At 38.6% G+C, this 13,581-nt stretch overlaps 1 protein-coding gene across 1 annotated transcript in view; it reads left to right on the top strand.

The window, feature by feature from the left end:
- LOC102806651 (tumor necrosis factor receptor superfamily member 16-like) overlaps nt 1-4,471 on the top strand; it is a 31,586-nt gene extending 27,115 nt beyond the window's left edge. The window contains exons 8-11 of the mRNA XM_085498478.1: nt 2,525-2,585; nt 2,737-2,899; nt 3,125-3,176; nt 3,601-4,471. Of these exons, the coding sequence (XP_085354604.1) occupies nt 2,525-2,585; nt 2,737-2,899; nt 3,125-3,176; nt 3,601-3,908 (584 nt within the window). The 3' untranslated portion in view covers nt 3,909-4,471. The remainder of the gene's footprint in view (nt 1-2,524; nt 2,586-2,736; nt 2,900-3,124; nt 3,177-3,600) is intronic.
- The last annotated feature ends 9,110 nt before the right edge of the window (nt 4,472-13,581 follow it).

Genomic DNA, 13,581 nt, shown 5'->3' with positions numbered 1-13,581 from the left:
CCTCTGTGTGACTTGTCCATAAAGAATGTAACCATCTGCCCTCTGTGTGACTTGTCCATAAAGAATGGAACCATCTTCCCTCTGTGTGACTTGTTCATAAAGAATGGAACCATCTGCCCTGTGTGTGACTTGTTCATAAAGAATGGAACCATCTGCCCTCTGTGTGACTTGTCCATACAGAATGGAACCATTTGCCCTCTGTGTGCCTTGTCCATACAGAATGGAACCATCTGCCCTCTGTGTGCCTTGTCCATACAGAATGGAACCATCTGCCCTGTGTGTGCCTTGTCCATACAGAATGGAACCATATGCCCTCTGTGTGACTTGTCCATACAGAATGAAACCATCTGCCCTATGTGTGCCTTGTCCATACAGAATGGAACCATCTGCCCTGTGTGTGCCTTGTCCATACAGAATGGAACCATCTGCCCTCTGTGTGACTTGTCCATAAAGAATGGAACCATCTGCCCTCTGTGTGACTTGTTCATAAAGAATGGAACCATCTGCCCTCTTTGTGACTTGTTCATAAAGAATGGAACCATCTGCCCTCTGTGTGACTTGTCCATAAATAATGGAACCATCTGCCCTCTGTGTGCCTTGTCCATACAGAATGGAACCATCTGCCCTGTGTGTGACTTGTCCATAAAGAATGGAACCATCTGCCCTGTGTGTGCCTTTTCCATACAGAATGAAACCATCTGCCCTATGTGTGCCTTGTCCATACAGAATGGAACCATCTGCCCTGTGTCTGCCTTGTCCATAAAGAATGGAACCATCTGCCCTGTGTGTGCCTTGTCCATACAGAATGGAACCATCTGCCCTGTGTGTGACTTGTCCATACAGAATGGAACCATCTGCCCTCTGTGTGCCTTGTCCATACAGAATGGAACCATCTGCCATGTGTGTGCCTTGTCCATACAGAATGGAACCATCTGCCCTCTGTGTGCCTTGTCCATACAGAATGGAACCATCTGCCCTCTGTGTGACTTGTCCATACAGAATGGAACCATCTGCCCTCTGTGTGACTTGTCCATACAGAATGGAACCATCTGCCCTGTGTGTGCCTTGTCCATACAGAAGGGAACCATCTGCCCTGTGTGTGCCTTGTCCATACAGAATGGAACCATATGCCCTGTGTGTGACTTGTCCATAAAGAATGGAACCATCTGCCCTGTGTGTGACTTGTCCATAAAGAATGGAACCATATGCCCTGTGCGTGACTTGTCCATAAAGAATGGAACCATCTGCCCTGCGTGTGACTTGTCCATACAGAATGGAAGCATCTGCCCTCTGTGTGCCTTGTCCATACAGAATGGAACCATCTGCCCTGTGTGTGACTTGTCCATAAAGAATGGAACCATCTGCCCTGTTTGTGACTTGTCCATACAGAATGGAACCATCTGCCCTGTGTGTGCCTTGTCCATACAGAATGGAACCGTCTGCCCTCTGTGTGCCTTGTCCATACAGAATGGAACCATCTGCCCTCTGTGTGCCTTGTCCATACAGAATGGAACCATCTGCCCTGTGTGTGACTTGTCCATACAGAATGGAACCATCTGCCCTCTGTGTGCCTTGTCCGTACAGAATGGAACCATCTGCCCTCTGTGTGCCTTGTCCATAAAGAATGGAACCATCTGCCCTGTGTGTGCCTTGTCTATAAAGAATGGAACCATCTGCCCTGTGTGTGCCATGCCCATACAGAAGGGAAGCATCTGCCCTCTGTGTGACTTGTTCATAAAGAATGGAACCATCTGCCCTGTGTGTGCCGTGTCCATAAAGAATGGAATCATCTGCCCTCTTTGTGACTTGTCCATACAGAATGGAACCATCTGCCCTCTGTGTGACTTGTCCATAAAGAATGGAACCATCTGCCCTCTGTGTGACTTGTTCATAAAGAATGGAACCATCTGCCCTGTGTGTGACTTGTTCATAAAGAATGGAACCATCTGCCCTCTGTGTGACTTGTCCATACAGAATGGAACCATCTGCCCTGTGTGTGACTTGTCCATACAGAATGGAACCATCTGCCCTCTGTGTGACTTGTCCATAAAGAATGGAACCATATGCCCTGTGTGTGACTTGTCCATACAGAATGGAACCATCTGCCCTGTGTGTGCCGTGTTCATACAGAATGGAACCATCTGCCCTCTATGTGACTTGTCCATAAAGAATGGAACCATCTGCCCTCTTTGTGACTTGTCCATAAAAAATGGAATCATCTGCCATAGGGTGCCTTGTCTATAAAGAATGGAAGCATCTGCCCTGTGCGTGCCTTGTCCAGCACTGGAACCTTCTTTCCACTGTGTTACCATCTTCTCTGAATGTGCCTTACCCCATTCAAATTTTGTGTAACTCTCTTGTCATGTAAATCAGACTAATGTATAGAAATGCTTCTGTTGTCTCAAAATCTGATAAACCATATACAACACTCTCTATGTAGTTGGTTTTTAAATCTCTCATTCATGTTGCAATGTAGTTGTTTTTGTAACAAGGTTTTTTCAATATTTGTCTTCATTAATTACAGACTCCAGATTAGGCATTACCGGTATTAGTAATGGAAAGAAAGTACACTTCAAGAACATAAGGTAAACAAATATTATGCCCCATGGCTCTAGTGCTGATGTAGGAGACATTGTATTAAAATAGCTGCCATATTTGTCTCATTATCAATATTATATCATTAATTATTATTAAATTCGCTTCTTGAAAATGTGTTTTTTTTTGCATTAATTACAGAGAAAGTGATGGTGAATCTGCTGGAGAACAGGATCCTCTGTTGAAACCAACCTTTACAAAGCAAGGTAGACCACTTTATCATCGATCCTTCTCAGAACCAGCACGACCTGAAAAGTATGATGTAGACTTTGACCAAAGAAGAATGAATCGGCGAACTATTAAGGCAAGAGTAAATTTATTTGTCTTACCAAGTAATGTAGTTTATATAAGTCTCTTGATAGGCCTAAGACTTTACTAATCCCTGGAAGCAACAACATCATGGCAAGTTATTTTGTAATCGTCAATAAACTTGTTTCACAACAGCTTAAAGGAATATATTTTGACAAGGATTCTTTTGTATGAATGACAAATTTTATACTAACTTTTCTTGGTTATATATTTATTACAGAAGAACAAAGAACTTGATCAGTTATTTCAAACGGCTTGTATGAAAGGACATGGTAAGTTATATGGTATTATTTTTTGATTCCTTGCGGGACTAGCAAGACAAATGCATTTACTTCAAAACCAGAAATGGTAGAAAAATTTGACTTTACTGCTTCATATAATGACGAATACATTTCTAAAAAAAATCAGTAATTCATTTACTGGAAGTTGAGTAGTGATCAAAAGGTTAATTTCGCTAACTTTTATCTGCTGTAGGATTATGTGATTTCTCATATGCTGATATAAAAATAAAATAAATAGTTATTCAGATTACCAAAATAGGTATATTGCAATAACTTTGTCTAGCAATTAAACTTAACCTTGACCTCTTAGATCCCCCCTCCCAATTCTCCTACTGACTAGGGAGCATGTTCTTACTATTCAAGCAGACTCAACAATATTTAAACTAATATCACGTTATTGTAACTTTCATTCCAGATCTTCCCCTCACCAAAGTGGGCTTTGTAATCAAGGAAGAAATCAGTTTAATACTTAATCCTAAGCCAGAAGACCAAGGTGTTAAATTCTGGTATCATTTTGGTTTGGCTTGGGGTATTGAGGAAAAGTTGCTGAATAATTTTGAGAATAAAACTATGTCTGTTTTCGAGCACGTCCAGCCAAAGGGATATACAGTTGAGAAACTGCTACATATACTGAAAGATATGGGAAATGATGAACTTTTACACACTGTGTGTAATCATGTTATAAAAAACATTAAATTAGAAAAACACAATGTAATTGTTTAGTTAGGTACATCATGCACCCTCTATGTTCATTCTCGAAACTGCTATTGTTTCAGGTTTGAATTAGAATCTTATCATCAGTCATGTGCAAGAGCACAATAATAACTGTATTAATTTTAATAATACTGATATGCACAACCATTGTCTTGATTGTCATTCCAGCATGTTTAAGTTTTAAATGGTATATACACATCCTGCCTTGTCTTGAAAGATTTGTTCGAGACTTGAGACATTGTCATGGTTATAAGTATTATAATGTTGTTTGTTTGCCAATAAGTAGAGGAAGATATCATTCCCTGGAATTGCATTGTGGGATACCAAATCTTTTTGTATATTGTCTTCATCACTTAATTTGTTTCCCATTGTATGTGTCAGAAAAAAATGAGAATGACAAGGCATAATGGTATGCATTTATTCGCCAAGCTGTTTTCAGGATTTGATGACATTTTATTGGATTGTTGACATGAGTTTCTACTTATAGTATCAATTGTTTCTCAGACATATAATGATTCTGTCTAATTCCTAATGTCATATAATGGCTCTGATTGTACTGCCATATAATGATTCTGTCTAATTCCTAATATCATATAATGGCTCTGATTGTACTGCCATATAATGATTCTGTCTAATTCCTAATGTCATATAATGGCTCTGATTGTACTGCCATGTAATGATTCTGTCTAATTCCTAATGTCATATAATGGCTCTGATTGTACTGCCATATAATGATTCTGTCTAATTCCTAATGTCATATAATGGCTCTGATTGTACTGCCATATAATGATTCTGTCTAATTCCTAATGTCATATAATGGCTTTGATTGTATTGCCATATAATGATTCTGTCTAATTCCTAATGTCATATAATGGCTCTGATTGTACTGCCATATAATGATTCTGTCTAATTCCTAATGTCATATAATGGCTCTGATTGTACTGCCATGTAATGATTCTGTCTAATTTCTAATGTCATATAATGGCTCTGATTGTACTGCCATATAATGATTCTGTCTAATTCCTAATGTCATATAATGGCTCTGATTGTACTGCCATATAATGATTCTGTCTAATTCCTAATGTCATATAATGGCTCTGATTGTACTGCCATATAATGATTCTGTCTAATTCCTAATGTCATATAATGGCTTTGATTGTATTGCCATATAATGATTCTGTATAATTCCTAATGTCATATAATGGCTCTGATTGTACTGCCATATAATGATTCTGTCTAATTTCTAATGTCATATAATGGCTCTGATTGTACTGCCATATAATGATTCTGTCTAATTCCTAATGTCATATAATGGCTCTGATTATACTGCCATATAATGATTCTGTCTAATTCCTAATGTCATATAATGGCTCTGATTATACTGCCATATACTGATTCTGTCTAATTCCTAATGTCATATAATGGCTCTGATTATACTGCCATATAATGATTCTGTCTAATTCCTAATGTCATATAATGGCTCTGATTATACTGCCATATAATGATTCTGTCTAATTCCTAATGTCATATAATGGCTCTGATTGTACTGCCATATAATGATTCTGTCTAATTCCTAATATCATATAATGGCTCTGATTGTACTGCCATATAATGATTCTGTCTAATTCCTAATGTCATATAATGGCTCTGATTGTACTGCCATGTAATGATTCTGTCTAATTCCTAATGTCATATAATGGCTCTGATTGTACTGCCATATAATGATTCTGTCTAATTCCTAATGTCATATAATGGCTCTGATTGTACTGCCATATAATGATTCTGTCTAATTCCTAATGTCATATAATGGCTTTGATTGTATTGCCATATAATGATTCTGTCTAATTCCTAATGTCATATAATGGCTCTGATTGTACTGCCATATAATGATTCTGTCTAATTCCTAATGTCATATAATGGCTCTGATTGTACTGCCATGTAATGATTCTGTCTAATTTCTAATGTCATATAATGGCTCTGATTGTACTGCCATATAATGATTCTGTCTAATTCCTAATGTCATATAATGGCTCTGATTGTACTGCCATATAATGATTCTGTCTAATTCCTAATGTCATATAATGGCTCTGATTGTACTGCCATATAATGATTCTGTCTAATTCCTAATGTCATATAATGGCTTTGATTGTATTGCCATATAATGATTCTGTCTAATTCCTAATGTCATATAATGGCTCTGATTGTACTGCCATATAATGATTCTGTCTAATTTCTAATGTCATATAATGGCTCTGATTGTACTGCCATATAATGATTCTGTCTAATTCCTAATGTCATATAATGGCTCTGATTATACTGCCATATAATGATTCTGTCTAATTCCTAATGTCATATAATGGCTCTGATTATACTGCCATAATGATTCTGTCTAATTCCTAATGTCATATAATGGCTCTGATTATACTGCCATATAATGATTCTGTCTAATTCCTAATGTCATATAATGGCTCTGATTATACTGCCATATAATGATTCTGTCTAATTCCTAATGTCATATAATGGCTCTGATTATACTGCCATATAATGATTCTGTCTAATTCCTAATGTCATATAATGGCTCTGATTATACTGCCATATAATGATTCTGTCTAATTCCTAATGTCATATAATGGCTCTGATTGTACTGCCATATAATGATTCTGTCTAATTCCTAATGTCATATAATGGCTCTGATTGTACTGCCATATAATGATTCTGTCTAATTCCTAATGTCATATAATGGCTTTGATTGTATTGCCATATAATGATTCTGTCTAATTCCTAATGTCATATAATGGCTCTGATTGTACTCCCATATAATGATTCTGTCTAATTCCTAATGTCATATAATGGCTCTGATTGTACTGCCATATAATGATTCTGTCTAATTCCTAATGTCATATAATGGCTCTGATTGTACTGCCATATAATGATTCTGTCTAATTCCTAATGTCATATAATGGCTCTGATTGTACTGCCATATAATGATTCTGTCTAATTCCTAATGTCATATAATGGCTCTGATTGTACTGCCATGTAATGATTCTGTCTAATTCCTAATGTCATATAATGGCTCTGATTGTACTGCCATATAATGATTCTGTCTAATTCCTAATGTCATATAATGGCTCTGATTGTACTGCCATATAATGATTCTGTCTAATTCCTAATGTCATATAATGGCTCTGATTGTACTGCCATGTAATGATTCTGTCTAATTCCTAATGTCATATAATGGCTCTGATTGTACTGCCATGTAATGATTCTGTCTAATTGCTAATGTCATATAATGGCTCTGATTGTACTGCCATATAATGATTCTGTCTAATTCCTAATGTCATATAATGGCTCTGATTGTACTGCCATATAATGATTCTGTCTAATTCCTAATGTCATATAATGGCTCTGATTGTACTGCCATATAATGATTCTGTCTAATTCCTAATGTCATATAATGGCTCTGATTGTTCTGCCATATAATGATTTTGTCTAATTCCACTGTACTGTCTTTGTGCATACTTTGCGGTATCCTTGTAATAACCTAAAATTATTTTATTTTTATACTTGGTATTAGTCCATGTAGAGCCACAGTTATGAATACATGTTTGTCTGCTGTGTACTTGTTTTAGTGTTTAGTAATAAGTCACCTTGTTGGCTCCTACTTATTTATTCTAATAAAGCCAAATACTGGTGCTAGTTAAATCCGCTGTCATCATAGATGACCGAGCGGAGCTTTTCATTTTAATGATTGCCACCATCGTCAATCAACAATTGCATTTTTGATTTCTTTTTGAAAACTACCAGATCAATTGCTTGGTATGTAGGTATCCTGAGTGGATCGTTGTCAGATTTGTTCATTTCAAAATGATATCTTTAATTTTATAATTTTTTGCAAATATTTTTGCCATTCTTGGTAAAAAATAATATTTTGAACTTCTTGAAAACTGCCAGCCCAATTGCTTGTTACTTGGTATGTTGGTACCTTGGGGTGACTTTTGTCAGATTTGTTCATTTTATGACGATAACTTTAACCTTTATTTTTGGCAGATATTTTTGTAATTTTTGGTTAAAAATGTTATTTTCGATGACTTCTTGAAAACTACCTGCTCAATTGCTTTAATACTTGGTATGAAGGTACCTGGGGTGGACCTTTGTCAGATTTGTATTGTATTGTATTGTATTGTATTGTATTGTATTGTATTTGTTCCTTTCATGATGATAATATTAATTCTCAATTTTTGTCAAATATTTTTGTTAATTTTGGTAAAAAAAAGCTACTCGTATTTTCAACTTCTTCTTAAGAAGTAACAGCCCGATCTCTTTGATATGTTATATTTAATTACCTTGTCCATTTCTTACCGATATCACCAATTCTTTTTTTTTTTGGCCAATATTTTTGTAATTTCTGATAAACCCTACCGGGCGGATTGCTTGGATATTTTTTTTGTGAACAATTTGTTCTCGACTTGGCTACCACAGTGTTAATGTAGGACAGTGGAGCTATTTTGACCGCAGACCTTTTTTTTTTTATTTTTATCAAATCATGATTGCAGCATTTGAGTTGCTGAAATTTAAGTTAAAATAGAATAGATTTTTAGTACAATTATGAGTTTCCTTATCATGTGATGTTATTCAACCATTTTAAATTTAGGAATTGTATTTTTAGTTCATACCTTAAAGGACCATGTAATTATTTTTGCAAAGCATGAAATGGGAGTCTTTGCAGTAACCCTCTATGCATGTCTGTCTGTATGTCTGTCTGTTCAACTGACATCTCAAGCAATGCTTATCAGATCTTAAAGTAACTTGGTACATAGGTGTTTTGGGGTAAGCCACATACCTGATAACTTTAGGGTTGAATAATAATTGCCTACTTTTCATCAAATAGACTTTGCTAAAATGTAGGTGCTTTTGGATAAACTGACTACAAACTATAGAGATTTGTTTTGTTTTCATTTACCTAAAATTTTCTTTATAATAAACTGTGGATCACCTTGCTTTCTCATTGTGCATTCGAGCAGAACTTGTTTAAAAGGTTAATCTTAAATGTAAATATTTCCTATTTCTTTCAATTTATGTGCTTTCAATACCCACAGTACATGATGGGAGTTCTTTCTAAGCTTTCTTTGATTTTTAAATGTACTGTAAAATACTTTATTTTAGCTGGAATTAATTTTCGCTGAAAAGATTTTTTGGGTATTTTGTATTAAATTTATTTTCACTGATTGCTGACAAGTTAAATGTAAAATATAGGAAAAATGGTTATATTCGCTGGACTTTATTTTCACTGAATCATTCCATCAGCAAAAATTAATTCCAAGCGAAAATAATGTATTTTACAGTAATGTGTAATTTCATATGTGTATTGATTTATTTTAAACTCAACATCATTGTTTACAGAAGTGTTTATGGTTTATAGAAGAAAGAAGTGAAAAGAGAGAAAGGAAAATGTCATTTTTTACATGCACTATGGTTACTTCATACTCTATAATTGACCACAAAGGCTGAGAAAAAAAATATCTCTGTTTCTCGTTTCTGCGCACATCATTTTGAACTAGGCGCCTCGGACGTTTTTTTCCTTCTAAAGCATTCCAAAATGCGCCTGTACTCGCACTTGTCTCAAATTTTTCCCATTTTAGCTCAGTATTAAAAAAAAAAAATTTTTAAATTTCCATGAAATGAGAAACAGAGAATTTTTTTTCCTGGCCTAATGTATATCTTACTGTTCCCTGTATAATTGTATACTGTATATATTCGTTGAAAATTAGATTTTACCAACCATTTGAGTACTATTGATGTTTTTTATGTCTATTTTTTATTTCATTGAATAATAAACTGTGGTTCTGACATTTTTTCCATAATGTAGCCTACATTCTCTGCATTTCATAGACCTCTACAACAAGTGCCTAGTTCTCATTATTGCAGTTTATCTTTGACACGAAAACCCAGAACAGTCTCTAATGATAAGCCATTGCAAATGTAAATGTATTCAAACGTGTTGTGCTATTATCTAACTTCTACCAGTACCTGGGTACTGGGTTGGCGGGTGGGGGCCGACAGCGGTGGACCCAAGCCCCCCCCCCCCCCTGCGCACTGACCAGCCAGGGATCGTCAGTTGGAGCCAATGACAGGTTTTTTCCTGAGCCCTGTCTCCGCTACAGATCACTCCATCTTTAAGGACCCACAGGCAATCTCATGCTTAACTCTTTCCACTGGACCAAGCGCTACTTGATCGATGTGGTGTCTGGTATCAGAGCCAAACCTCACGTTTGACCAGATCCCTCAGTTCCATTCCCCGACCCTGTTTGGTTGGACGGGCAAGGGGGGATGGCAGCGTTCATGGAATTTTTCGGCAGCTCAGTCAGAAACAATCCACCACGCCCTGAGAGCAATGTTGCGACCCATTAACTTTTGGAGTTTGTGGCCGACACACTGGAACGCATTATGTTGCATCTCCAGGACTCTGAAGTCTGAAAGGCGGAACGCACCAGCCTTCTAGACCAGCAGACATAGCTTTTGGTGGGACATCACACGGCTATGTGTGATATCCTGCAGTGTCATCTGGCACTCTTGGCAGGGGCTACCTCTGTGCAGCGGGATGCTGTTTTCGCAGTTTTCGCAGTTTGAGTCACAGGGTGCGCCACCATCTCAGTTATGCAGACTGAACCTCTTCCACCCTCTTTGATGGGAAGATGGAGGGTGCAGTCTCGGAGCTTCTGGATGCCATCGACCAGATGGTACAGGTGGAATCCGCAAGCAAGTTGGCTGCTGCCAAGGTCAAGCAGAAAGGACCCCAAGCTGAGAAAACACAGCGACCAAAGTCAGCACCCACTGGCCAGAAGCAGCAAGGAGGCAAGTGCCCCTACTCTTCCGAGGAGGGATAAGTCATCGCTTCCGTCAGGACAAGGGGGGTCGTGATGTGATGGCCACATATCTCTATCGCACTCAGATTGCGCCGATGTATTCCGGCTTGGAGGCAGCGAGTAAACGATCCACACGGTTACAAAATTCTGCTGCTATCTCCACCTCTCCTGTCAACGCTCCCAGGAGATCCCTTCAAAGCAGAAGAAATCTAACAGAAGGTAGACAGTTTGCTTACAAAGGGCGCCATACACAGAAAAAGAAGACCCAGCGACAAGTTTCTACTCACATGTGTTCGTAGTTCCAAAGGCTACAGGTGGCTGGCGGCCAGTTCTGGACTTAAGGCAAGCTAAATCAGTATGTATCCCTCGATTGGTTCCATATGGAGACACAAATCACAGTTTTACTCTCCGTGCAGCGTTTTGATTGGTTAGCCTCGCGATGCTTACCTGCACATACCAATGCACCCAGCGAGCCATCGGCTCCTTCGATTCGCCCATTAGGGCCAGATATTCAAATTCAAGGTGCTGCCCTTCGAGCTATGCACGGCTCCATACGTTTTCACCCGAGTGTTGTAACAGGTGGTGCTGCTGCTGCATTGGTCGTTGGTTCACATCAACCCGTACCTAGACGACTAGTTGCTACGCAACCAAGATAAGGTATCTGGCATCTTCCACACAGGGTCTACAGAAACGCCAATTACGGGCGCATGAGATGTGTGCAAACTCATTAGCGCTTTTGCATCCGGTGCCTCTTCAAACATGTACTGAGGGCAGGCTTCTGGAGAACGCCTATCAATTATTAGAGACACGCAATCCAATGAGGAAAGTCTTTTTAGGGTGGGTCCCCTTATAGCTGGTCAGACTTGAATGGCCCAGCCCGAGCGTTCACAGGGAAGCATAGGCGATAGAGTAGTCTTGCCTACAGATTTGTGCGGAGAAGTTTCACCTGTCAGCACTGCTTGGATGTTCCTAGGTCTCGCTTTCGGCCTATGTCCTCATGCAGAACTGTTTCGGCCTCTTTTCTTTCTTTTTGGAATGTTATTTACCCCCAGAAATTAGGTTTGGGTCTAGCGTCCTCAGGCAATGCCGACCCCCATCACCCTATTAGCAGTATGCTTTCACTATGGGGACGACACTGGCAAGGTAAAACACCGTTTTTCATTGGTCTTAGCTAGGTGGTAGTCATAAGTAAAAATGTTGTCCCAGGATGGGACACTCCTTTATATTGAGTACTCCTTTTTTTCTGTTTTGCTCGGAAACCCACCACCTCTCGGTGTCTGACTCTGCCTACTGGAGTCTATGGTGAGTAATTGAACGTAGTGAATTTAGGCACAGCGTTTTTCAACCTGCCTATTCACATAGTTCATACCCACCATAGACTTCAGGTCCACCCCACTTTCCGTAGCGTACAGAGAAAAAAGGGGAGTGAAGATAAGGCAAGATGGCGCTGCCCTCTTTACATTGGTCGCGTGTTGCGTGACGTGGAAGAAAATCTATGAGGTCATGGGTTTTCCCTTACCTAGATTTCTCTGTGTTATTGGCTGATTGCAGATTAATGTCTACAGTTCAAAATAGTCATTTTGACTGACCAGAGTCTATGGTGGGTATGAACTATGTGAATAGGCGGGTTGAAAACCCCCATGCTTAATTTCATTCTTAGCTGTCCATTTCTCCCTTAAATGTTAAAATGTAATTGGCTCAAATCAATTCGCACCATGGACTGTAATTGTTTGTATTCTCATTGCATAGCTGTCCACATCCTTGACTGATATCTTATTTCTTTCTTAGTTTTCTAATTGCAATTTGTTGGAGTTAACAAAGAGGCAGAGTTTTGATTGTCTTCAATTATTGAAAAAGTTGGCTCAGGGTATGGTTCAAAACTCTATCAGGTAGATCCTCTGAAAACTGAGCTATTGCGAATTCCAGGCAATAACATGCGTTATTTTGATGTCACAGAAATGTAAAACAAGCCGGTAGGCTGGTTGGCGATCAGATCCGCTCAAAAACAAGCAATATGTTTTTGGCTGTTTCCATGGCATAAACGTGAAGCTAACGTCCGTTTATAACTAAATGGGCCCGTATACGAAGTTCGCAAACACCATTCAGTCTTTAGAACTCACTTAGTTTGTTACTAGGACCACAGTCACTCTACTAGTAGTAGAGTGACTGTGCTAGGACGTATTCTGCTGTTACATTTATTATTTCCAACCGTTTTGCGATAGGATTTTCTAGAATGAAGGCAGCATTTACAGTTCATTCAAAGTTGCGTTGGGATTACGTTGATACAGTGTAACAATGTCGGCGCCGGTGATCTCCTACCAGTGGGCAACGTAGCCAAAATAAAAAGCATGGTCACTTGAACACTGCTATTACAAAACTGGTAGGAGGTAATACATTTGGGGCGAAAGTATTCAAAAATCAGTTTTTGGATGTTGCAATGGCAGTGGTGCGCCAGGATTTTTTTCCAATTAGTGACGGTACGACCTACCTCTGAAGTATGAACAAAATCAGCCGAGCCGTAAAAATCACAGAGGAGTTAAAAGCCGTTGCTGGTGAAACGTTACCCCAACTTAGGGATCAAATTTCTCGGTAATGAAAAAAGATATCAAAAATTAAAATAGTAATTTTGTGCCCACACTCAAGCTGAGTAGAATGAGCTATCTCTGAAGTGTTTTATCTTAAGTTTGTAGGAGGAGATACATTTGGCGCGAAGCTATCCAAAAATCAGTTTTTTGGCAGTTGCTATGGCAACGGTGGGCCAAAAATTGTTTTCAGATTTTTCTTAATAACTAGGGTGAAGGTGAGACCTACCTGCCAAG

The sequence above is a fragment of the Saccoglossus kowalevskii genome, chromosome 4, assembly GCF_978046115.1.
Source record: "Saccoglossus kowalevskii chromosome 4, keSacKowa6.1, whole genome shotgun sequence".
Lineage (NCBI taxonomy): Eukaryota > Metazoa > Hemichordata > Enteropneusta > Harrimaniidae > Saccoglossus > Saccoglossus kowalevskii.
Note: the sequence above shows the minus strand (reverse complement) of the source record. Positions and strands in the feature narration are given on the sequence as shown.